The sequence below is a fragment of the Elephantulus edwardii genome, unplaced genomic scaffold (assembly GCF_000299155.1).
Source record: "Elephantulus edwardii isolate Elephantulus edwardi_28Jun2011 unplaced genomic scaffold, EleEdw1.0 scaffold00023, whole genome shotgun sequence".
Taxonomy (NCBI): Eukaryota; Metazoa; Chordata; class Mammalia; order Macroscelidea; family Macroscelididae; genus Elephantulus; species Elephantulus edwardii.
In genome coordinates, this window is record NW_006399773.1 from 154,173 (window position 1) to 182,032 (window position 27,860).

The following is a 27,860-nucleotide window of genomic DNA, read 5'->3' on the forward strand; positions in this document are numbered from 1 at the left end:
CTGAGCAAATTATCCGAGAAGCTGGACTCTATGTGAAGGAGTGTAGCATCAGGGTTGGAGGGAGACCTATCTACTTGCATTATGCAGATGACACAACCTTACTTGCTGAAAGTGAGGAGGATTTGAAGCACTTGTTGCAGATCAAGGAATGCAGGCTTCAGTATGGATTGCGCCTCAATTATCAAGAAAACAAAGATTCTTACCAATGGACCAACAGGCAGTGTCATGATGGAGAGGAGGTCGAAACTGTCAACAGCTTCATCTTGTTTGGATCCACAATTAACACTCATGGTGTAAGCAGTCAGGAAATAAGGAGATGCACTGCACTGGGAAAATCTGCATTTAGGGACCTTTCCAAATTGTTGAGGAGTGATGTCAGTTTGAGGACTAAGGTGCATCTTACTCAGGCCACAGTCTTTCCGATTGCTAGCTATACATCTGAGACCTGGACAAAGAATAAGGATTACAGAAGAAGAGTTGACATCTTTGAGCTGTGGTGTTGGAAAAAAGCACTGAACATCCCATGGATGGCTAAGAGAATGAACAGGTATCTTGGAGGGGGTGCTGAGTACTCTTTGGAGGCAAGAATAATGAGGCTTCTCCTCATATAATTTGGACTTATTGCTAGGAGGTGCTATTCCTTGAAGAGGGACATGATGTTGGGAAGGGTGGAGGGTCGGCAAAGGAGAGGAAGACCCTCAACCAGGTGGACTGACACAGTGACTGCTGCTGTGGGCTCTTGTGTGTCAGGAAATGTGAGGATGGTACAGGACAGGACTGGGTTCAGATCTTTTGTGCATAGGGTCACTACGAATCATACTTGACTTGATGGCACCCTAACAACAACAATTCATTCTGCTAGCCACTGGCCTATTTCTCCTCCTAAAAAGTCACTTCTGAGTGGTAACTCAAGTATCTATATAAACCCAGTGTTATGTATCATCCATAATTATGGGCCCAGCAGTTCAGCCAGAGCCAATCTGGGCTTTCTCCTAATTTCTATACACTCTCCAACCTGCCCCTTTTTGGGAGGTAAATGGTACATACAGAGAAGTATAGACCTTAAATATACAATTCAGTGAGTTTGACAAATGTACTCATGCAACGATCACCCCAAAGGCTACAGAACATTGCCATCACACCAACTCTGAGCTTGAACTCAATTCTACAAATGTTCAACTTTCCACTGCCTTCCACTTGTCCTTTAATATGAAACCTTTTTTCTTTCTTCTTAAGATTATACCTCAAATATTCTCATGCAAATTACTACCACTTTAAGACCCAATCATCACCGTGTTTCCAACTACTGCAGCTGACTCCTCACAGATCTTTCTTTGAGCCTCCTCTCTCCCAATCCTGACTATAGAATCCTTGAGTAAACAAGAGCGATCGTTTAAAAGAATACATTAAATCAGGTCACTCCCCTACTTAACGTCTTTCAGTGACTTACCATCACATTTGCAATAACTTTTCTTGCATCACGAAGCCACTTTCTGACCATCTCTCTTGCCACTTTCCCCATGCCCTCTGTGCTCCGGAGAGCATACTCTGTTCTTCCAACACTGCAAGTTTTTTCCAACTTTGGGACTTCTCTTCCTATCACCTTTATAAAAGGGGCTGTCATTCAGAGCTCAAGTTCATATTTCACCTCTTTACAGAGTCTTCTCTGGTAACATGATCGAAAACATTTCCTCAGTGGTTCTCTAACACAGATGCTGCTGTAAATCTCATGTAGTCCCTGCCACTTTAGGGATTTGTCATTTGTCCCTTCTCACAAGAAAGTGAGCTCATCATTATTTCAACTTCAGCACCTACAGCTCTGTCCCGCTGACTCCAAGGAGATGCTCAATAAATGTTAATGCATGTGTAAGTCACATTCATACCACACAGATGGAAATTTCATTGTCCATGTATCTACCACTCAGTTTAGAGAGAGATATCTTCCATTAAAGACTGTAAGGCAGTTATTTCTAAAAACAAAACAACCAGCCCACCTAAAACCCTCAAACTCACTACCATCAAGTCATCTATCTATCTATCTATCTATCTATCTATCTATCTATCTATCTATCTATCCATCTATCTATCATCTACCTATCTATGCCTCACAGCAACCCTCCACTGGGTCTCTGAGGCCATAAATCTTGCTCTCTCTCCTGTGGGGCCTCTGATGGATACAAGACACATGTCTCCCAAAGATAAGCCTTTAGATCGGTTAGCAGTGCAGCTCTCTACAGACTACAGGGCTAGCGCTCCCCATTATCCCCAGCCATCAGATAAAAGACATGCTTCCTAAGGAAGGGATGGGAAGCCTGTAGTTTTAACTTTGGAACAAGAAAATAGAAAACACAGACCAAGTCAAAGTTTAATTCACATAAAGTTTAATCAGTCACGTTAATGAAAATATCAAAACATTTGAGTTAGTGTATGGCAGCAGAAACTTAATTTTTTTGTTGCAAATAATACAGTATTTGGTATTCCTGTTATTAACAAGCTATGCTGCAGAAAGAGCAATTGCATTAAATCTTAATTCATCTGGGTCACGTTCCATAAACTTCTTGCAAACTTCTATGGCATCCTGTAGTCGGGGGGGAAGGGGGATAATGTTTTAGTATTTACTTACAAATGATAATAAGCATTTAATACTTTTTTCTGATTGATAAAAATTTATTATTTCACACTTGGATTTTTTTCCCAAATAAAAAGTAACTTCAGCACCACAAGAGGGAATGCTTGGTGATCTTGTTTGTTTAGTACAAAAGTATGAGATACAGAAGTGCTCTCTCTTAAAAGATTCTAACTTTTAACCTGAAAAATACCCATTCTATGGATTCCAAGTCACATAATCTTTTGCCATGTTTTAAAAGAACTATAATTAGAGTCACTTCAACAGTTGATACTCTCTTAAACCAGGGGATATGACAAGAAACCTTTTAAATGTTACTCTTGTCCTTTTCAAATTTGACAGCTGAACATCGCAGGGTTCTGAAAAGGTTTTTATTTAATGAAAATATTAAATTTTTCATTTTGGATTTCCTAAAGAGACCAAAGTGACGAAAACATACAGATATGCAAAAAATGTCACAAAATCAATCTACAGAAAGATCTCAAAAGATAAGGACATCAGCACCACTTGGGTCCGCAAGTTTTAGAACCTTACCTCTAACAAAGTTTCATCATTAGTTTTCCCATGGTTAATTGGAAACGGTTTCCGTCCATCTGTGGAAAACATACAGTTGAATATTTATCTGTCCAGGACAACATACTTCCAACTTTCATCTTTCTCTTCATAAAATGAGTCAAGCAACTTAAAATAACAGATCTTAAGACAAATATTGGAACGTGTTACCTATGAATATTTTTAAAATAATGAAAGTTATTAGGATATTGCTTCTATGCTTGTTTGTTGTTTAAAGTCTAAATTATCATTATAAACAGAATCTATTAGAAATAAACAGTGGCTTTAATGACATTAAAAGATACTACTTAAAAGGTGAGATTACTAATCATTTTTAAAAAGAATGATCAGAGTTTTAATGCTCAGAAACATGAAAATTCTCTTTCTTCATTTTAAAAGCTAGATTAAAAAATTCTTAAGGAAGATTGGACATGTTTATTCCAATAAAAGGCAGTCACAACAAGACTTCATTCATTATCACCACTAATTATGTCCCATACAGAGAGTAGAACAGAGTAGCAAACTAGCCCTGGATAGAATCAATCAAAATTATATCCAGCTCAAACTTGAACACTAACACCATAGGAAACTTGAAAAATCCCACAATTCTATAAATTAACACATGATTCTCCTTATGCGAAACTTATACTTGGACCATGAGGCAGTCATCAGAACAGAGCAAGGAAACACTGCATGGTTCAAAACTGGGAAGAGTGTGCGTCAAGGATGTGTATCTCTGTATCTTTTCAATCTATATGCAGAACAGATTATCTGGTGGCATCAGGATTGGAAGAAGACTTATCAACATTCTGTGTTATGCAGACGACACAACCCTGAGGAGGACCTGAAACGCTTGCTGTAGAAGGTCAAGGACTGCAACCTTCAATATGGATTGAAGCTTAATGTCAAGAAAACAAAGATTCTCACCACTGGGCCAACTGGCAGCATCATGATAGATGGTGAAGAGATGGAAATTGCTGACAGCTTTAGTTTGCTTGGCTCTACAATCAACACTCTTGGTACCAGCAGGAAATCAAAAGATGAACTGCACTGGGAAGGTCTGCTGTCAGAGACCTCTCCAAGGTACTGAGGAGCAACAATGTGAGTGTGGAGACTAAGGTGTGCCTGACACAGGCAATGGTCTTTGCAATTACTTGTTATGTTTCAGAGAGCTGGACAATGACTAGGGATGAAAGAAGAAGCGTTGATGCCCTTGAACTTTGGTGCTGGAGAAGAGTACTAGGAGAAAAAACAAGTTTGTCTTGGAGAGGGTGAATACAGGCTGCTCCTTGAAGGCAAGAATTCTGAAGCTTAATGTGACATACTTTGAACATGTTGCAAAGAGGGACCAGTCCTTGAAGAAGGACATCATGATTGGGAGGGTAGAGAAACGGTGCAGGAGAGGAAGGCCCTTTATGAGATGGATTGATTCCAACACTGGAGTAACGGAGATAGATGTGTCGGAGACAGTGAGATTGGCAAGGGGTACAGCAGGGTTTAGGGCTGTTGTACACAGGGTCTCTAGGAGTCACAGGCAATTCGACAGCACACAACAACAACAACACCAACACTAAGACAGTTAAGTGAAAGTACATACCCAAATCAGTAAGAGAATTCTAGTGACTGAGGGGTAAGGAGTGGAGCTGCCAATGTAAAAGTATGCAGTTCAAATCCACTAGTGGCTCTGAGAGAGAAAAATGGGCACTTTCGTCTTGTGAAATTTATAGCCTCTGAAGCCCTGGTTCAAGTGCCAGCTATGAGTCAGTTCCAACTTGACTGTATATAACAACAATGTAATCTATAATCAATGTTTGAAAAGTTACCTTATAAAAGGCACTTTCAAGTTTCCATAAACTATCAATCCTTCTTTAATGATAAGGTTTCCAAATATAATGCAAGTTTTTTGAATCAATACACATACACAGAGATATACTTGCATTGTTGTTGTTGTTGATGATAGCGACTCTATGAACAAAAGGCATGAAGCCCCTCTACAACTATCGACATTTATCAAAGTTCATAGTTTCCGGAGGATGCCATTAATAGATGCTATTTTTAGAGAAATATATGAGTGAAAATTAACACTAATTCTCAAACACCTCTATGATTAAAACACTACATTATCACATGGTATTATTAGCTGCCGTTGCATTGTCTCCCACGCATGGTAATCCCTATGTTAGAGTTCAGTTTACTTGGCTGTAATAGCTAGAGTCTGACGTAATCCTGTACTCTTGGTAAGAGGGGCCTGTACCAGGTATAGGATAAACAGGAAGATGGTAGCCTTTGAAGCAGCTGGTAATGACTAACTAGATAACTCAGACTTTGTCTATAGATTACTTGCCCAATAGACTCCAGAGAAACTCACAGGCAGAGGAGTTGTACAAACACCACAAGACACACAGAGCTACTGTCAGCTTTTTGTACAAAGAGCTAAGAATCAAGGAGAGAAGATATCTGAGAACACACGCTAGATGAAGGGTGGGTCTTAAAAATCAGAAAAGTGTACAACCATTTAAAAATGAAACACAAGATAAGAAGCTCCAAAATCTAAACAGTGTTAAGTCTGGAATAAAGTAAAACAGAAAAGAAATCCAAAACTTGAGTATTTTCCAAATTGAAAGACAGAAGTTTCCATATTAAAAGGTCCCACGGAGGGTCTAAAATTACGGATTTTATGAAAACACAGCATCAAACCCCGACAAAGACAACAAAGAACGCCAGACTACTTCAGACTAAGATGAACTCCTACATGTTTGGAGGGAACAGTAAGAGTGGAAACGAGATGGAAGAAGTGTCAGAAATTAGAACTTTACACTCCTCAGCAGCAACTCTGGAAGTCAATACAATGCCACAATGCTGTCCATATAGTTGTTCAACCAAGAGTTTTCTACAGAGCCAAACTATGCAAGGTCTAACAATTTCTTTCCTATCACCCGGGGGCAGTCAAACTGTGTGGTCGATAACAAATCACTGGCAGCTGTGCGTGTGGAACCTTGGCTTCCCTTCCTTACCCAGTTCAGACCCCAGAGGCCCCACAGACCTCCTCTCATCCTCAGTCACCTGGCACTAGGTCAGTGGGTGTCAGCTTACAAGTCTGCCACTGGGTCTGCCTCTGGCACCATCAGCCTGCTCTCCATTCCATCCGGCCATGCCATTTGCTTTAGGAGGGGGGTGGCCTTGGAGCAAGTGGAAACTGGTCTCTCCTCTTCTGTCCCTGACGCTCAAGAAGATTTTGGCCCAGCCAGTGGCCATGGTAACCAATCTAGCCAGCCTCTGTTTAGGTCCTGTAATTTACAAGAACTCACAGAGATCACAGAACATCATACTTTGGATTTAATAGTTTTAATTCTATAAATGAAGGGACGACTTCAGGCATGAGAAGTCCCAGCTTAGAGCTTAGAGCTTCCTTGTCCCGAGGGGATGCGCACTCACTGACCAGGAAGCTCCCTGTGACCAGGTGGCCATCACACCCTGTGAGGCTTAGTCAGTACCTGGCCTGCAGGTGAGCCTGGGTCTCTGCAGCTCTCAAAACTCAGAACAAATGGTCAGATTTCTGCCTGTACTTAACACTCCTTTACGAAACTAGTGGGGGTGGTACCAAAAAATGAGTAAGTCAAGAAGAAATGAGGAAGATAGGGACTCCAAAAACAGGATCTTCAGCAGATGAGTGTGCAAAGGGAATCTGTGAGCTGAAGAGAAAGAGACAGCGCAAGATGATAAGTGTGCTCGGGCCCCCAGCACACCCTGCCCAGTTTGGAATACACAAGAAGGAATCTGGGAGGGAGATGTTTAAGAATCTGAAGTGAACAGACTGTGGGACATGCCAATGTCGTTAGAGATTATGACCAATGGAAAAGAGCCTCAGGAAGATTTAGTTATTAAATCGGTAAAAAGAAAAATAACAAGTTATACCGCCAATGCAAAGGCAGGTGGTTAGAATCTACCAGCTGCTCCGTGGAAGAAAGATGCGTAATCTCCTCCTGAACAATTTACAGCTTCTGAAAATCCCTGGGAGGTCAGCTGGGAGCTGGTTCTGATTCAAACGGCGCATAACAACGAGCAACATGCAAACAAGAGAATTACTCATTTTCAAGAGAATAAGAATAAAAAATTTATTTTACAATGAAAATTTAAAAAATTATGGCTCAGTTAAGAATAATGTTACTGTGGCCATAATAATAGAAACCATTATAACCATGTAACTACACTGAGAGAACGAGAAAGAAAAAGTATGTATGCTTGTGATCAAGAGCATGGGGGGGGGGAATTAGACAAAGGGATGCAAATCCGTGTATTATGGGAAGCCGAGAGATATTACTTAGATAACGTCGACTCCACCTAGCTTCCTATGCACCAAATCATCATGGAGTTAATGGTTTTGACAAGGCTTCTACTATGTGCAACTAGAAAACTGGACAAAAATATCTGAAATAGCTGTTTTTAGACACCTGTCAACAGCCAGTCCAGAACTGTAGGTAGGTACCACAACAGCACCAGTTTTCTGCCTGGAGGCATTCACGAGCCTCCAGCGGAGGGAAAGGGAACCTAAGCCAAGCATCACATTTCAATAAACTGAGAGGAAAGACTAGAAACCAGGAGGCCGGGGACACGAGAATGTGCAGGGTGAAATCCGAGAAAGAAGGAATTTCCACAGCTCAGAGCTGGTGCGCTGCTCGGCCCTGAGGAAGACTGAAAATTAGTGGAACCAGTAGAGGCAGGGAACATTGCTTGGGACTGAGATTTTGGGTTATGAAGCCAAGAGTTTGTTTACAAACAAGAAAAATGGGGAAAACAGAATTCGGAAAAGATAACGGAAGTCGGATTTCTTACTTTCAAAGAAAAGACTTATAAATATTCAAATCATTCTACTATTGTGGATAACACTCAAAGATGTACATTTCTGTAATGTTCTTTCCTTTTCTTTAATAAGCCTTTCTTTTTTCACTTTAAGAGTATGATTTTATTACTCTGCTATAATCACAAAATTCATCTACATTTTAGGATCCCACACTTAGAGGCACAATCAGAGTTCTTTGAAGATCTTTCTGCTTTTAAATAAGTTAAGGAAAATTGCAAGATAATAAGACAACAGAAGTGAGATAATAAAGGTGACTATCATGGATATTTAGTGAAAAGGACCCCTCTTTTATTTACTTAGTTAGCCTTTCCAACGCAAGGCCGTATGGAAAAAGAAAAGGATTCATAATAAGCATGTATGCAAGCCAGTCATGGAAAAAAGGTTAAAAGTTTCTGTGTGTGAATATATACACTCAGATGATGTGTATCTATCTCCTCGAGCACTTTTTGATATGGTGCATCTGAAGCGAAGTCTTAAAAAACAGAGTTGTTGTTGTTGTTGTGTACCATAGAGTCAAAACCGATCCATCGCTGACCCTCCAGCTGTTATTGCTGTTGTGTACCACGGAGTTGGAACTGATCCACAGCTGACCCTCCAGTAGGTTTTCAGATGCAGTTAATCTCACAGGAGGAGCCTGCCTATCCTTCTCTGGTGGAGCAGCTGGTGAATTTGAACCGTGTGCCTTTGGGATTGCAGCACAGCTGCCGCCAGAGACCACTAGAGCGTCCTAATTTCTAACTATATGGTATACAAAATATAACTTGGATAAGCATATGAAATTGTACTTATCTTTGTGTAATGGCAATATAGTAATCAATGAGGTTTATGCAAGGTGCGATTATCACGAATTGAAACTGTACTTTGCAAATGGTCAAATAATTAATACTGCATATTAAATTGTCCCTGACCATTCACTTCACCAACTCTATTCTCTCTATGATGGCTCTTAAGTACCTGCAACTGGAAAAATACTGACTCAAAAGTCAAGAGACTTGGGTTCTATGTCCATCTCTGTGGCTTCACTTTATATTAATATACAGAGTTTTTATGAGAAAATAACCCTGAAGACCACTATTAAAAACACATGAATAAAGCACATACTTCTATCAAGTCATACCCTCATTCCCTTGCAAAAGAAATGCACACATTCCACCAGATGCTCTGCTGGGGAAGTAGGGACAATCTCCTCCTGTACCAGTCAGATCTGATTTGATGGTACACACACACACAAATAATAAAATAAAAATTTTAAAAAAAGATAAAAAATGCACACATAATAGTGAAAGTTGTTTATATTGAATTATCCATATTTTCTTCCACTTAACTTTTGTAAAAAACGAATATATACATTGGGAGATTGCAGCTGGTTTTAAGAATGTCATGTATGCTAGCAAGGAAGAGGTTTATTATTTATGTAAAGAGTTCAATTATACAATCTTGATTTATTAGTAAGTACTTTTGATCAAATGAGTCACTTGTTCAAGATACATATAGAGTGTGTGTGTGTATATATATATATAAACTGTATATATTATATAAGTATATATATTAACTACATATAATACAGTTTGCATACTAAATAGTGGTAACTGGTTTTAGTTTATAAGAAGACCATGTTTACTGTTTATTAGGACAGAAATGTTTATTTCTTAATTTTGCCTCGCACAGGATCTACTAACTTGCTGAGCAAAGTCAGGATGTTTATACAGGGGTAAAAAAAATCAGAGTGGACAAAGTCATCTAATACAAACCATAAATCCAGGTTGTAGAATAGAGATCTTGGAAAAAAGTAGGCAATGAGGAATTTGATCAGAAATACATAAATAAGCACAATGCTGTAATATATGTGTAAACAGTTAGGATCTGAGTGCAAGCTAAAATTGAATTTATGGGCAATTTTACATTTACAAGAAAGTTACATGTAGGTGTGTCGGAGACAGTGACGTTAGCACAGGATAGAGCAGGATTTAGGGCTCTTGTACGTAGGGTCACTATGACTTGCAAGTAACTGGATGGCACATAACAACGACAACAAGGTGTTCTCTATTCAATTTCTTTTTTTAATTCCATTTCTTTTTTTCTATCAGGAAAATCAGCATTTAAGTTAATAATTAAGTGAAGTTCTAACTACTATAGCAAAATTTAAAATTTCATACCAAAGACCAATATATACTGATTCAAATCATAGCTTTTATCTGTGTACCAAGGAGTCTTGTGACAAAGTGTTTAAGTATTTGGCTACTAACCAAAAGGCCAGTAGTTCTAATTCATCAGTCATTCCACAGGAGAACCATGCAGCAGTCCACTTCCATACAGACTACAGCCCTGCAGACCCTATGAGGCAGTTCTACTGCACCCTGCTGGGTCACTAAGAGTCAAAACGGACTTGAGAGCAATGAGATTTTTTTGTCTGATCTATGTATCAAATGTGAATGATAAAATGCTAACAAACTGTCCTGTAGTACATGTACTATATGATAAGCCATCCAATTTTATAGTCAAAACTTGATAAAGCAAAATAGTGTGAAATAAGCAGGTTTATCACCTTTAGCATGAATGTCACATCTCATATGTGTAGATCTAGAAGAGAAATCACTAAGTGATGGGAGGCTTCTTTAACATCAAAGTCACTGAATAGTTGTGTAATTTTATGTCAAAAGGCAAAAATAATCACCCATGGATACTCTGGCACATGCCTTAGAGAACTGTTTCCAGAAAACACAGAATTCTGTCAAGGTTTTTTAAAAAGCCACATGTGATACTAAAGGGATTACCCATTACTGACTGTAAAAAGTATCATAATTAGAAATCTGTATTTTAAAGCTAGTTAAGGATCAAATCAATTAATCCAGCTGCTGATGACAACTCAGTAATTTTATAAAGATACTACAAGGATCCACAGGCATTTCCTGGCCCAGGTTTTACTTTCGTACTTTGCTGGAAGGCAAAGGTGGTATGCAAACAATATAAAGTACTTGAACATCAAAAGATACATTTCTTTTGTCTAGTGGAAAAACCTTCTGCCCACTTAATTTGATAAATTTAAGGAAACACAGTAAATATCAACATTCCCATTCACTGTAAGTGGAAACTTTTCAATTTACTCTTTTTCACCCCAGGATAAATGAAAATGTTCTTACCTAGTTCATAGAGATGCCCATCTACGTGAACTAATGCAATAAAATGAAGATCTACCTTCTCATCTATACTTGGTGCCTAGAATAGGAGGGGAAAATACATATTACATTTGTGTTAATCATCAAATACAAATTAGTAAAGGACATAAATGCATGTAAGTAATATCCAATGACATAAGAGAACAAGGATCCAATATGAGGCTTAATCACTGATACAGTAAAAACAAAGAATGATTATGTCTATGTGTGTGACAATGCATTTATACGTAAAAAAGAAAAATAATGACAAAAGGCACATCTTTCTTCAACTGATCTAAAGACCAAAAGTTTTGTTCACCTTGGAAACCCCAGCACCCAGCACAGAACCTTGCACATAGTTAATGAACAATGCATAATTGCTGAATGAAATGAATGCCTCAACTGATTTGTATTATTTTTTTTAAGTAACACAACTTGAAAAACATAAGAACTTCTTGAAGATCAATTTTAAGACACCAAGAAATTGAGTTGTTCTCTTAAAAACTTGAACCGTGAAAATTTGGAATAATGAAATACAAGCAGTTTTGGAGTAAAGTATTTTTATTCATTTTAGATGCCAAATAGTTAAAAAAATCAATAGATGCTGGTAAACAGCCCAAAAGATTAAAACAAGGAGGGCAGAGAAAAACAAACTAAAGTGTAATTAACTATAGCTTATAGTTGTTCTCTTGTTTTCTTTGATTTGTAAGTGAAAACTTTCAAATTTAAATTCCATCTAGGTTTTCTTATCAAGTTTGCTTTGCATGAACAGTATCTGCTGTATTCCTTCAAAATGCAAATAATACAGTCAATATGATAAACTGGCATTTCCTATAATCCACAGTGATCCAGTGAACTACAATGAAGTCTGAAAAACAATAATTTTAAAATGTAAGTCTCAATAACCCACTGCTCTGAGCTGGCCAGCAGGTTTTCTGAGGTTTTCCCCTCTCTTATGGCAGGAGGCCTTTCGCCCCTCCCGAGGGGAGCCAGCCTTGGGTCAGGGGCACAACTCCCTGTGGACTATACCTCCTAAACTTTTTTGGTAAAAGTTCTAAAAGCAGGTAGAAAGTAAGTTATAGGTTATGTTATTTAGCAATCTTTAAGCCACATAACTCTATATAAGCAATACTTCAATTACCCACAAGTAGTTATTTAAGCTCTTATAATAAGCAGTTTTCTAATGTAGAAATTGAAAGGTATAGATGTGACTGACTACCTTGGTTTTATAGAATGCTGCTTCTAAAGTATTTTTAGGTAAAGTAATTTATGCAATCTCACATAATCTTTTAGCAACGGTGTCCCCTCAAGTTATGAATGGGAAGGGAGACCCTACTTCAGCATAAATCAGCTGAGCAAACAAGTTCTCGTCACCACAAACTAAAGAATTCCAAAGCACATAGGGATCGATGTTAACTGAGGCTCAAGGGTAGCAGCATTTTGGAGGAGGAAACAGGACCAAGCAGTATTTATACAATACAAGCCAGAACTCTGGTGGCTCCGTGGTGAGGAGCCGTGCTGCCAACCCAAGGCAAGTGCTTCAAATCCACCAGCTGCTTCACAGGAGAAAGATGGGCAGTCTCATTCTGTGCAACTTACTGCCTGTGAATCCCACTAGAGGGTCAGCTGCGAGTTGGTTCCAACACACTGTACATCAAAAACTGTGATTCTGAGCCAGCTCGCTCACACCTAACAGTGGTCAGTCAGTCTCCTGGTCAGAGATCACTCTGAAGAGAATCTGATTTTTCAAAGCCAGATCTGGGCAACTGTATAAACTGTAAATTTAATTCTGTAACAAAAATGCTAGAAAAAAAATTCCTTGTCCAAATAGAAAAGGGTCTTGTTTTTCTCAATTTAAGAAAATTCTCCACCAGGATGAGAAACATTTTAAATCTTAGGAGCTGTTGTGTCTTCAAAATAAATTATCAATTTCTTTAACTTCATATCTTCCTAAGAATTATATATCTTACCGTTTCTACTTGTCATATTTTCTAGTAAAGACTGTGCTAGAGGTAAAATTTGTATAATCTGAATCAGAAAACCTGACTATGTCACCCAATTCTGGTGAGCCACAGGCCTCTTATCTGTTCAGATGAGATGTAGCAAAGTCCTTTACAGACTGCAAAGTGCTTTATAAACATTCTGCATTACCACAATTATGCTACTATATGTAATATTTACACTAGATACGGTTACATCTAATGAATAAAAACCTGGAACTCCTAGTGTATTTTATTCAAAGTGCATATAAAATTCCAAAGAAAATGAAAAGCTTTCAAAGTATTATAAGAACTTAATAAAGCTTCCAATCTCTCAGATTTCTACAAAACCTGTTTTGAGACATTTTCCTTGATCAATTTCAATTATTGTGTCTAAAATCTGTGACAATACAAGTGTTTTAAAAGAAAATATTTCACTAAAAAATAAGAGACATAAGGTAAATTCTAATTAAGCGCTTTTGGCCAACAAATAACCGTATAAAGGGCAGAAAACCTATCCATAGGTTAGATCATTTGCCTACATTTTTAGAAATTTTTACAAAATCTCCCAATTTACAATATCTTTTTCATTATTCCAAAGGATGAAAGTGATATGAAAATAACAGAATTACAGAGAAGTAGAAATTATACATGTAAAGCAAAACAGCTTAAATGTAATTTATAATTGCATGTTAATGATGATGAAATAATTTGGGGGAAAGGCTGTCAAAAAAGGTAGTATAAAAGTGAAGGCCGTAACCAATGTCACTTAATGGTCCATGCAGACATCATGAAAGGTGTGTAATGCTTAATTGTGTATAGTGTCACAAAAAAAAAAGAAAGAAAGAAAACATGAATGGCTTTATGTATACTGAACAACTGATCCTTAATGTGTAAGTACTAGCAGGTATATAATGCGGCTGAAAACTAAGGGACAGAGAAAGGAAGTCACATGCTCTCGGTCACAAGGCTAGTAAGTGATGGAATCAGGATTCAAACCAAGCAGTGTGGTTACTGAATCCAAGTTCTTAACCACTATGCTAGATTATTTAAGAAGCTAAAAAGCAAAAGAACCAGTATGCATCAAAGATGTACATCATATAAAAATAAGATCATTAATTTACCTACATACCATTTCCATTGTGATACAAAAAAATGTACAATTTCACTGTGCCAGTTTCTAAGTAGCAAAGTAATAAATATCAAATGGATAAGTTAATAAAAATGGCAAGTAAAAGCTGTGATCTAGAAATAACTGAAAGAAAAGATAAAGAGGTACTATTCTGTGGGTCCCCAATACAAATGGAAGGCTCTGATAAGCACAGTGATACCTGGTAAAAGAAAAAGGGAAGTGTGCCAAGATCCCACTTCATAGTTTGAGCATAGCTTTAGAAAGGCAAATAAGGGGTAGGAAAGAATGTTTGATACAGACCTTTAATTTTTGAAAAAGCATTAAATGTATGTTTAATCTTTCTGACTTTGACACCCATGACCATTTCTAGAAATGCCAAGTTTCTCAGAAGTGTATGGCACACACCAGATGACACAGCGACCTACACCGACTCTGCCAATCCCCGGTCACTGTCTTTAACATTCCAAGCATCAGAATAAGAGTTGTGCTTGCTTAATTCCACAATATATTCCAATTAGTAAGAATTACTAGAATTCCATCACTGGCCCCAACATGTAAGATAATTAACAAGATTATAAAAACAGAGTACCTTCAAACAGTTTGCCAAAATGACTACTCTTAAGAAAGAGGAACCATGCAACTTGTAGGAAGCTTTTAGCAATTAAAAAGGAGAAAATCTTCACTTACTACTGCGAAAAGATCTTTAGAAACTAAATAGGCAGGGAAGATCAGATAGAGATTAAACCAAGTACCTGAGCCACCTGGGAGAGTAAAATAGCTTAGATGAAACATCCTACACCACGAAGGACTTAGATTGAGGATAAAGTGACCCCAGAGCATGGCAAGAGACGAAAGAGGAAAAAAATTAAAAGGATGGCAAAGAACTCAGAAGGAACACAGCATTTGTTGAATCAAATCAACGAAATAAAATCAGAAGATGAAGCGCAGGAGTTTCAGTCTTACATATTCACTTTAAGAACTGACAGAAATGTACACATTATCATTACCATGAATCGTGATGTTCCTTTAAGGCAGGGGTCTTTATGCTGGCAGGATATGGTGTGGAAAGATGGATGCTGAAGGCGTTGGTGAATGGCAAGCCAGAATGTGAAAGCACAGAGGCATGCTTGCGCTCTTCTTGGGGAGAAAAAGCTAGTAACTGAGTGAACCAAGAACTAAGCACTTTGAAGACTGAAGAAGTTTAAGGGGGGAAATGGACTGCCTTGTCACTGCCAGAAGAGATGGAAGATTGACTACACTTACAACAGAATGGAGACCCAAAGGTGGCAGGCGTAAGAAGGGTTGCCAGCGACGAAGACGGAGACTGGGAGCCTTTGCAGGGCTCGTTTGGTTACGTTTGACCCAGGACATGGATGCATGGTGACACAATGATGAGGCCTTCGTTCTGCAGTGGCTACAATGAGGCTGGGATGAGGATGGCGAGGAGGACTACATAATTAAAAAAGAGAACAGTTTTTACTTAGACCACGTTACTGGGTGATCCGTTATTCTTAAAAGCAACGTACGGTCATATGTGTATGCACACGGTCCAGGACTTTAATCACTCATAGTTTAATAAAGGATCGTACATGAACATTGATTAGAAGGGGGCAAAGCAGCTGGCCAACGTAGTTACGTGTTACAAGCCATAGTTTCTGGAGGGGAACATCCACAATATTTACATATCCTCATTTGCAAAGCACGTTCGTGAACTGCTGCATCAAACTGCTTAAAAGTGTAACACAAGAAAAATACATAACAAGCATATAAAGAATTCTGGGTAGAAGAACACCATGTGATAAGGCACTGGTAAAAATAATTCTTTAGAAGGAGGAAGCTCAAAGATGGTGAAAAAAGCCCAAAACATACTCTAAACCATACTAAAATGAGAAAAAAAAAAAGAATAATTCTCCTAAGATTAGGTATTTTAGCAGTCACCCTTTTAAACATTATTTTACCACGAAAGTCAGATCTGGCCCCTGAGTATATTCCATACAATATGCATGCTTAAAATAACTTACTAATGGTTAATCCAAATAAAAATTTTTAATAAATGCCATATTTAATAAGTAGTATCAGTAGGTGAAACAGATAAAAAATATTGAGACCATGATAAAACTACAATCAGTATATAACCATGTAGGAAGAGACAAAGGAATAATGTCATAATAATAATAAAGGATTTCATCAATTAAGTATAATAATTCGTTAACCTTGACTTATTCCTTTTAGGAAAATGAGGAATGAATACTAAGTCCTTTTCAACCCTTAAAATTTATAGTGGTGGGTTTGTGTTCTTTCTCCAGTGTAAACAATACAATAACCAACATTTTGATAGGAGATTAAAAAAAAAAAGAGAACTTGTAAACTCTTCATTTGCTAGTAATAAGACAATCAGAAACAAATAAATGAAGAACCCTACCCTTGAGTCTCTATGGAGAAGAGATACATAAGAAAGGATCTGCTCTCACAGGCATACTCTATTCAGAACTGAGACTGAGAGAGGGGAAGAAGAGGATAAGGATTGAAGGGGGAGAAATGGAGAGGGGACCGGGGAAGTGGTGACTAAGGAGGAGAAAATAATCAACTCAAACTCTGTGCTGCCGAGTTGGAACTGACTCACTGCTGACCCTCCAGTGAGGTTTTGGAGGCTATAAACTGCATTGATTTTGTTCCTCTTTCTTCCTCAGAGCTGCTGGTGGGTGTGCACTTCCTACAGACCACACCACCAGAGCTCCGTAACTAATGCGTAATAGGGAAACCACTACGTACTAAGACTCTTGGGAGATTAAAAAAAATCTGAAGTAGAAATGACGTGGTGTACTTAAAGAATGTTTAAAGCTTGGGCAGGTATACTGCGAAAAGTATCCCTGGGAAGGAGTCATTTTAAGAAAAAGAACAGAAATAGCAACAAGTTAAACATGGTAAGAGGACTAGACTGTCAGATCTGGAATTTCACCCTTTCAGGTGTTAAGTTAGTTACTATTATGGATACTCACAGAATATGTGAGATTTCTGGGCCAGAGAAAATTAATTTTTTTTATTTAAGGCATGTCAAAGTATGCATCAGATCATCCTTACCTCCAACTGGCATGAGCACAACGCCGGGGGGCCCAGGGGATCACATAGTAAGCTTTGTTACTGACAGGGACCCTGAGGTTGGAGAGGCTACTGTTTTACAGAAAGTAGTAACTGTGGTTGCTAAGTGTCATAGAGTCAAGTAGACTCATAACAACCCTATGAACAACAGATCTGACTGAATCCTGTCCTAACTTATGTGCTCCTCACAGTCTCTGACATCGAAGCCCCTACTGCAGTCACTGTGTCAATCTACCTCATCGGGGGTCTTCCATTCCTCTGCTGTCCCCTCACCTTTCTAAGCATCATGTCCCCCTCAAATAAATAAATAACTCCTCCTAGCAACATGTCCAAAGTATGTGAGACAAAGCTTCATTATCTTTGCCGCCAAGGAGCAATCTGGCACACTTCTCCAATAAGACATGTTTCTTTGTTCTTTTGGCAGTCTATGGGATATTCAGCACTCTTCTCCAGCATCGCAGTTCAGAGACATCAGTTCGGCTGTCATCCTTAATCACTGTCCAGTTGTCAGATGCATAGCCAGTGACTGAAAAGATGATGGCTTAAAACTGGCACACCTTAGTCCTTAAACTGACATCACTGCTCCTCAACAATTTGAAAAGGACCTCGAGTACAGACTTTCCCCAGTGCAATCCGTCTCCTGATCTCCTGACTGTGAATATGAAGTATACTGATTATGGGTCCAAGTAAGATGAAGTTGTTGAGTATCAATCTTTTCTCCATCTTTTATGTTGTTGAATATTGATCCAGTGGTGAGTCTTTGTTTTCTTGATGTTACAATGCAATCCATATTGAAGGCTACAATGTTTAACCTTCTGCAACCGTTGCTTTAAGTCCTCCTCACTTTCAGCAAGAAAGGTTTTGTTATCCCTATAATGAAGGTAACTGGTGAGCCCTCCTTCAATCTTGATGATATATTCTTCTCCATAGAGTCCAGCATTTTGGATCATTTGCTCAGCACACAGATTAAATAGGTATAGAGAAAGGAGGCAACCCTGATGCACACCTTTTCTCATTTTAAACCATGCAGTGTTCCCTTGCTCTGTTCACACAACAGCCTCTTTCTTGGTCTAGGTATAGGTTTCACACGAGTATGTGTGAAATGTGTGTTCTGGGATTCCCATTTTTCAAAATGCTAGCTGTAGTTTTCTATGATCTACACAGTCAAATGCCTTTGAATAGTCTATAAAGTACAAAGAGACACTTGTCTGGTATTCTTTGCTTTCAGCCAGGATCCATCTAACATTAGCAATGGCATCCCTGTTGCTATGGCCTCTTCTAAATCCAGCTTAAACTTCTAACAGTTTCCTGTCTACATACTATTCTAGCTGGTTTTGAATGATTTTCACCAGTATAGTGTTTGCATGTGATATTAATTCTATGTTTTTCAATAATTTCCACATTTTGTTGGATCATCTTTTTTTAGGAATGGGAACAAACATGGATCTCTTCCAGTCATTTGGATCAGAAAGTAGTAAGTAGCATAAAAACTAGCTCTCTGCCCTGGAGGAAGCCATTCCCTCATCCCTCAACACAGCAGGCTACAAACACACCTATCACAGAGCTGGCAATTTCCAACTCCAGGGGGACAAAAATCCCCAACTTACAAAAAGCTACGAAAACAGAAGCATCACAGGAAATACCAATTATCCTTTACCTCAGTTTATCTGGTATCTTGCCTTGATCATCAGCACTCATTCTCTTCACATCATTTTCTTCCCTGAGTTACATAAGGTAAGTTATTTCTATCACCATCTTTTAACCCTAAATAATTATGTTTTTCCTCAAACTCTGAAGATTCTCTAACCTAACAGTGCAGTTATAACCCTTCTAAATGCTTTTAAATTTTTTTATTATTATTTTTTATGTGTGCACCGTCAAATTGGATCTAACTGGTACAGGAGGCAATTTTTCTTCCTTCTTTAGCAGAGCATCTGTGGATTTGAACCACGCACCTCTGGGATTGCAGTGCAGTTCCTTCCCACTAGGCCATCAGAGCTCGCTCTAAATTTTTTTTTAGCCTTTAAAATTTAGCATTCCATGGCAGTTACATTTAATCTCCCATCCATATCCTAATTGTGACAGGTGATCCATTCCTGTTCTTTACAGTATTTTCCTACTCCCCTCAGGATCTAACTGACAAATATTGAATTTACTCATCATACTTTTTACCATCTTTTAACCTAGAATTTTCGAAGTCTTTGTCTTATGATATTAAAACTTTTTTTTTTTTTTTGCAGCTTGATACTTCTTTATTCTGGTAATGGTCCTTTTTGATATTAAAACTTTTTAATGCAATTCCTCTTTCATTTTTAACAAAATGACTGACACAAAGATAGTTATATTGTTTTGCTTTATGTTGTTTACGTCTTCTTGAGGAGAGAAAACGTATTCCTTCCTTTCTAAACTATGCAATCTTTTAGTTTTTTTCTTACTAGACAGCCCAGAACCATTAATATGATATTGAATTTCTTTAGTTTGTACTTTATCTTTTATCAAATCCTTCTCTGTTGATTCAATAAAACTTTTTTTTTTTTTTTTACAACTAGCTTCTTAATTAAATACTTAAATCATGGGCTTTTCTTTTAACTATAACTACCTCCTGTAAGTTTTCATAGTGTATTGTTAAATCTTCATTCAATTAAAACTGTTTTATTTCCCTTAAGATTTTTTTTTTTTAACCTATGGTTGCTAATTTCTAAATATCTAGGATTTTCCAGATTATTTCTGGTTATATTCCTAGTTTAACTCCATCAGTGTTAAAAAACCTTTTTTGTATGATTTAAAATTTTTTAACTTGTTAACATTAATTATTTTGTTTTCCAGAATATGGTATATGTTGGCAGATGTCAACAGGTGCACTTGAAAATAATGTGTTTGGCAGTTCTTAGATTAGGTATTCTCAAAATGTCAGTGGGGTCAAGTTGGCTCCTCGTGTTACTCAGACCTTGTATGGCCTTACTCATGATGTTCCAAAATATGAGTCAAAGTCAGAGCCAAATCAAAGTATAAGAAAGAATCAATGCAATGGTAGTAGACTCGGGGTTTGGTTTATACATATTTTTTTTGTGTGTGAATTGACTTCTACATGTCATAATATTCTTTATTTTACAGGGAGGTTTGGTGGTCATGAGCTAATCCCAAGATTAGCAGTTTGAATCCCCAAGCAGCTCAGTGAGAGAGAGATGGGCAATCCACCTCCACCCCACCATGTGACTTACAGCCTCGGAAAACCCACTAGAGGGTCAGCTATGCGACAGTCCACCTTGACAGCAGGGAGTGGAGTGCACCGCACACTGGGCGGCTAGCGAAAAGATCTGTATTTGAGTCAACCAGCCTTTTCACAGACTAAAGATGGCCAGACTCTTTCTGCACAAGTTTTTAAGCCCCAGAAACCTAATGGAGTCACACTGAATTGGAATCAATTCTATGCCAGTGAGTTCTGATATATTTTGCAAACTGACTTTTTTATCACTGATAATATTCCTTGTTCTGAAGACTACTTTATCTAATGTTAACATAGCCCCCAATTCTGTAAGAGTAGTAGTGGTGTTTTGTTGTGTTTTTTTAAAATAATTTTAATGAACATTTACAGAGAATTTGGATTTCCATTCATTCATTGCTGCACTTTTTGTTTATAACGTGTTCCTTTCGTGAATTTCAATCTTCTTATATCTTTATATTAAAAAATTCTTGTAGATTGCATATATTTGAGTCTTTTTAAAAACCAAGTTGATAATCTTTCTTTGCATTAGTATGTTTAGACTACTTTTATGTCATTCATTTCATGTAAATTACAGATTTGGTTGGATTCAAACATACCATCTTGCTATTTCTCTGTTTTTCTCATTTACTCTTTGTTCCTTTTCTGCCTTCTTTTGCATTGAGTGTATTTATTAATTCTATTTCTCTCTATAGCTGGTTTGCGGTCTATACATTTTACTCAGCAATTAGAGTGTACAATACTTTAGTTACAGTCTATCTTCTAACAATACACCATCTGACATATGAATTCCACTTCATGGTTAGTTGTTACTTTTTTATTTAGATAGTCAATAATCTTATAAAGCAACTGAAAATAAGACTAAAACTAATTTTATACTACCTTTATTTATTCCATTTCCTGTACTCTCCAAGTCTTTGTGTAGATCCAAATTTCTGTTTTGGTGTCACACTGCTGTATATGAAGAAATTCCTTTGTATTTTTTGCACACTAGGGAGTTCTTAATTTAAATGGATGTTTTAAAATCTTAGTATCTTTTGGCTTTTTTTGTAAATTTTTGGAAGTTATTTTGCTTCACTTAATTCAATATTTTCACAAGATCACTCTATTGCCTTCCGGCTTATGTTGGGTTTTTTTTTAAGAATCTTTACCTTTTGCCTCTAAATGTAATTTATCTTTTCCTCTGGCTGCCATGAAGACTTTGTATTGTAGTTTCCAGTTGTCTGAACAAACAGCTGTGGGGGCCTAGTCCACCAAAAGGCTGAGCCTCTCTTTTCTGGTGATTAGGATCCACGAGGGCCTCCCTACAATAAAGAAAAGCAATCTTCCCCAGTGCAATCCACAGCCTCAGACCCTCACTGCACAGTCAGCAATGAGTCAGTTCCTATTTGATGGCAATGGAATAGAGAAAGAATAGTTTGAATACAATATGTATATCACGTGTGTGTGTGTGTGTGTGTGTACACACAACTTTGTTCTCTGAGGAATGGAGCTTGTTAATCCTACCTGATGCTCTCTTTGCTTCCTGAGTCTGTGGTTTGATCTCTTTAGTTATGGAAGTGATAATCTTTTGTCCACTCACGTGTGCCACCTCTCTTTTCCTTCTGGTATCCCCCTTCCACGTATTATACGAGTTGAAAGTGCTCCATCGCTTTTGGGTATGTTCATTTTCCCCTCTTCAGTTTAGCTTGAGTCATTTCTAGTGACCTGACTTAGTCACAATTCTCTCTCTCTCTCCTTGCTGGAGAGTCAGAACTGAGTCATAACTGACCCCGCAGTGTGCTTCCAAGGCTGTCAATCACACAGGCGGAGATCGTCCAGCTTTCACCCAGGAGTCACTGGTGAATTCAAACCACAGAGAGGTACAGCCTTTGGGTTAGCAGTGCCACTCTTCACAGACTAGGCTACCAGACTTCCTTTCAGGAACTTTGTTGGGTCTGCTGGTGAATGCAGTAAAGATCTTCCAGGTAGTGTTTCTCATCTTGTGTTTATTATTAGCATTTCATTTGAAACTATTTCATAGCACGGCCCTCCACTGATAGACTTTACCTGCTGATATGCACGGTACACCCTTTTTTTACCTGTGTCTATAACATATGAATCCCAGTGATTTTCACTTTCCTGTCAGATAGTTCTAATATCTGAATCATACCTGAAGTTGTCTGGTTGACGCTTGGTCTCTTGATAGTGCATCTTCCTTTTTCTTGCTTCTTTCTATGTCTCGTAATTTTACCTTAAAAGCCACACATCACATATAGGAGCACAGAGAATAAAATAAAGAGTATTTATACCTGGGAATGGGCATGCTTTTGTCTTCTTCAGGGTCAAACCAACAGAGTCAAAGAGTTTAGGTGTTTATGGGTTTCTGATGCTATGGCAGCCTTAGCTACCACCAGCTTAAAACATTTATGAAACTGATCTAGTCTGACCCTGATGTTTAGATGACAACAGAGTTTTTGGATACTTTCTTTTCTAGTCTTCTACTCCACTCACAACTTCAGACTATGCTCTGAGCCTATGCCTTCCATACCTATCTCTTCTGCTCTTGACCCAGCTCTGAAATAGTTGTAATTTTAAATGTGATTTTGTTGCTATTGAGAAATATAGAGAAACACTCTAATTCAACTGTTTCAACATATCTAATTCCTTGACATTGATTCCATTCTTCAAGCTCTTCAACCTTTCGTCCTCCTTTTCAGAACTGTTCCTCACCATAACTTCTCTTCCCCCCCCCAAAAGGTGTCTCTAGTCTGTCAAGCTGCTATAGTAATTTTTATTCCATACAGATAGTTCTTAAAAGACTATAATGTTTAAGGGAGAAATCATTAATTAGTTAAGCTAAACTAATGTTTGGTTTTAAGACTCCAGGAGATATTTCTTAAACAAGCTTTGAAAATTGTTAACAAGGCAAAAATTTCAAGGTTCAAACATTAAATGTTGTTGTTATTGTTAGGTGCTGTTGAGGACAAATAGTGACCCCGTGAACAGCAGGTGGACATTGCCGTACCCAGTGCCATCCTCCTCCTCTCTGACATACTTGAATCCATTGCTACAGTCACTATGTAAATCCATCTCGAGGGTCCTCTCTTTCACTGATGTTCCACCTTCCTAAGCCTGACAACCCTTTCTAAGTAAGAGACTTTCCTAGCAAACCTTTCAAAAGTATAAGACACAAAGCTTCGCTATCCTTCATTCAAGACGCACTCTGGCTGCACTTTTCCCAAAACTAGATTTTACCCAGTTTCCTAATACTAAATGGATACAATAACCAATGTTATCTCAAAATGTTTAATTTCTACAGAAATAGTGTGGATATGCACTGGTAGATCACAAGGCTCCTCAAAGTCAATGAACACTGCTATTGTTAAGTCGAACATGACTCATAGCGATGCTATGATCCCTGTTTTGTAACTATCATTCTTTCTCTAAGTTCATTAAGCTTCCAGAGGTATGTTGTTTAGGAATTAGATGCCACTCGTGCTTCCAAATCTGTCTTAATCTGGGAGCTCCACCAAACACTGTCCACCATGGGTAACCATTATGGCATTTGACACAGCAGTGGCACAGTGTTCAGCATCACAGCAAATTCAAGTTATCTCAGTACAGCAAATTGACAGACCAGTGCTGTACCACTTAGAAGAAATTTTAGTTACAAACACAATTAACACCAGGCCGAAGGGCCTAACCAGCTTTTAAATACCAAGGCCCTCCGCCAGGTTCTGTTGATTCTAACAGTCCACACCTGACCCTCAATCAACACAAAACATCCCACCTTCCAGAATCCAACCACTTCACACATCAGCCTCCAAACTGGAGACTTAGGGCCCAACTAACTTTTTAAATACCAAGGTCATCCACCACGTCCCTATTGACTCTAAACAAGAGGCTTCTCTCCCACAGTTCATTGTTAGCTACATCCAGCAAATCCATTACATGACAATTTATAAAGTTACTGGAAAATTCAGGAAAAATTGGAGATATTTTTACGATAATGTTTTTTAGTAATGTAATTTCAAGAGAAGCCAAAGCAGAAGGAAGAATTCAAGATACTAAAAAGCTAAATAGAAGATTTCAAAAGGCAGCACGGGATGACAAAGTAAAATATTACAATGAAATATGCAAGGAGTTGGAGTCAGATAAGCAAAAACGCCGAACTCGATCAGCGTTTCTTAAGCTCAAGCAACTGAAGAACAAATTCAAACCTCGAGTTGCTATAATCAAGGATGCTTTAGGTAGAATATTAAATGATCCAGGAAGTAGTAAAAGAAGAGGGAAAGAATATACTGAGTCACTGTATTGAAAGGAATTGGCAGACACAGAAGAATTTCATGAAACAACATATGAGCAAGAGCCTATGGTGATGAAGGAAGTAGTTCAGGCTGCTTTGAAGGAAATGGCAAAAAATATACCAACTGACATATTTCAGCTAACAGATGCTGCCCTGGACATGCTCACCAGGTTGTGCCAAGAAATCTGGAGAACAACCACTTGGCCAACTGACTGGAAGAGATCTATATTTGTTCCCATCCCAAAGAAGGGAGATCCAACAGAGTGTGGAAACTATAGAACAGTATCATTGATTTCACATGCAAGCAAGATTCTACTGAAGATTAACCAAAAATTACTAAAATAGCACATCAGCAGAGAATTGCCAGAAGTCCAGGCTGGGTTTAAAAGGGGTCGTGGTACTAGGGATATTGTAGCTAATGTTAGATGGATCTTGGCTGAAAGCAGGGAATACCAGAGGAATGTCTGTGTTTCATTGATTATGCAAAGGTGTTTGACTGTGTGGATCATAACAAACTGTGGCTGACTCTGAGAAGAATGGAAATCCCAGAACATTTGATTGTGCTAATGCGAAACCTATACTTGGACCAAGAGGCAGTCATCAGAACAGAGCAAGGAAAACACTGAATGGTTCAAAATTGGGAAGGGTGTACGCCAGGGATGTGTCCTATCTCCACACCTTTTCAACCTGTATGCGGAACAGATTATCCAGGAGGCTGGGCTCTATGAGGAGAAATGTGGGGTCAGGATTGGTGGAAGATCTATCAACAATCTGCGTTATGCAGATGACACAACCCTGCTTGCTGAAACTGAGGAGGACCTGAAGCGCTTGCTGCAGAGGGTTAAGGATTGCAGCTTTCAATATGGATTGAGGCTCAATGTCAAGAAGACAAAGATTCTCACCACTGGAGCAACTGGCATCATCAGGATGGATGGTGAAGAGATTGAGACTGTTCACAGCTTTAGTTTGCTTGAGTCCACAGTCAACATTCTTGGCACCAGCAGCCAGGAAATTAAAAAACGTATTGCAACAACAACATTGCAATGGGAAAATCTATGGTATCTCTCTGGAGACTAAGGTGCATGTGATACAGGCCATGGTCTTTGCAATCACTTGTTATGCGTCAGAGAGTTGGACAATGACTAGGGAGGATAGAAGAATAATTGATGCCTTTGAGCTGTGGTGCTGGAGAAGAGTATTGAGGGTACCATGGACTGCTAGGAGAACAAACAGATTCATCCTGGAGAGGGTTAAACCAAGCGGCTCCTTGGAGGCAAGGATACTGAGGCTTTGTCTAACATACTCTGGACATGTTGTAAGGAGGGACCGGTCCTTGCAGAGGGATGCTTCGTAGGGTGGAAGGACAGCGCAGGAAGGGAAGGTCCTCTATGAGGTGGATTGATTCAGTGACTGGGGTAATTGGGATGGGTGTGTCGGAGACAGTGCAATTGGCACAAGACAGAGCAGAGTTTAGGGCTGTTGTATGTAAAGTCGCTATAAGTTGCAAGTGACTCGACGGCACATAAGAACAACAACAACAACAACAGTAGTTTCAAGAGATGAAAGGTCTCTGAGAATATGCTTTTACCAAATCTTAAAATCCCAAAGCTTTCTTCTTAGAATTACTGGGATTAAAACCCCATTTTAAAACCAGTAGTTTCAGTAACTATTTTATTTAGCCCTACTTTCAAACATAAAAATATAAACTATGACCTGAATCTTTGCATAATGTATCCAATTTTTTTATAGTATCTTCAATATAAATTACAAGTAAAAATCAAATATTGACAGATTATTCTTAAACCTGTCAGAAGAGTGTGACTACATTTGTTGGTCTGTTCTGCCCCAGATCTGGTAAAGGAGTTCAAAATAACTAACAATTATTTACTTCACAAGTATCATGAATGATACTATTATTTGCCAGGACTTTCACAGTGAACTTGTGCTCTCTCTCCTGGTCTGTGTGGGTATTGCAACATTATAATCCATTGAATAATCCACTATAATCACTGAATCCAACCCAATGTAAACCTTACGCTTCCACACAGTTCAAAAAAACCTAAAATAAGCTTTTAAGAAAGCCCAGCAATTTTAAACAGCAGTTTAAATGTTTTGGACCTAAGAAGGAAACCTAAAGAATTTCAGAAATGAATGCTATGAGGGAATTTGTTAAAGATATAAAGAGATTTTTAAGCAATTCAATTCTGATTTCTATCACAGAATTAAAATTTTACAAAGCACAGGCTTCAAGTGAGCTCTATGGACCTCATCCATAAATATCATAAAAGAGTGTTGACTTTCAGACAGACAAAGAGCTGATTTGACCAAAATCACTTAAAGCAAGAAACAAAACCCAAGACTTCAGCTCGAACTCCAGTGTGTTCTATTACATGGTTACAAATCAGCCATCAATAAACTTAATGACAAACCTATTCATATTGCTCTGTGTCCTTCAAAATACAATTCATATCTATCCTAGACTTTCTCATTTGAATGGATGAGTGGACGGGAAAAGACAGCAGGGCCAAAAAGCCCAAATTGGTTTTCCTTCACAATGAATGTTCATATTATTGTGTATTGAAAGAACTGGAGGGATTATTCTCTAAGCTGTTTAGTAATAAACAAAGAATGAGAAATGCCATGAAACAAAGTGGGGGGGAGGGGGAGGGGGAGGAGAAGGGGAAGGAAGGGAATCCAGACCTTTTTTTAAAAAAAGAGGGCATTTGCCTAAAAGTAATTCTTTAGTAATAAATCAAGTGTTTAATAGGTTATTACAAGTTATTAAACGTAATGATCCAAAAATAAGTAGTATTTGGACATGCTGTTATTACAAAATATATCATTATTATCATGTGATTTCCTTAAATGAAAAGATGATTAGCTAGTAGATACTGAAAATAATAAAATAATAATTTAATAAAATAATTATTTTTAAAATAATAATT

The 27,860-nt window shown here is 38.1% G+C and overlaps 1 protein-coding gene across 1 annotated transcript in view; it reads right to left on the bottom strand.

Annotated features, from left to right (window-relative positions):
• Window positions 1-2,399: 2,399 nt before the first annotated feature.
• Window positions 2,400-27,860, bottom strand: part of UCHL3 (ubiquitin carboxyl-terminal esterase L3 (ubiquitin thiolesterase)) — a 67,533-nt gene continuing 42,072 nt past the window's right edge. Inside the window, exons 7-9 of the mRNA XM_006882702.1 lie at window positions 11,180-11,255; window positions 3,161-3,219; window positions 2,400-2,578 (exon numbers count right to left, since the gene is read on the bottom strand). Coding sequence (XP_006882764.1) covers window positions 2,495-2,578; window positions 3,161-3,219; window positions 11,180-11,255 — 219 coding nt within the window. The 3' untranslated portion in view covers window positions 2,400-2,494. The remainder of the gene's footprint in view (window positions 2,579-3,160; window positions 3,220-11,179; window positions 11,256-27,860) is intronic.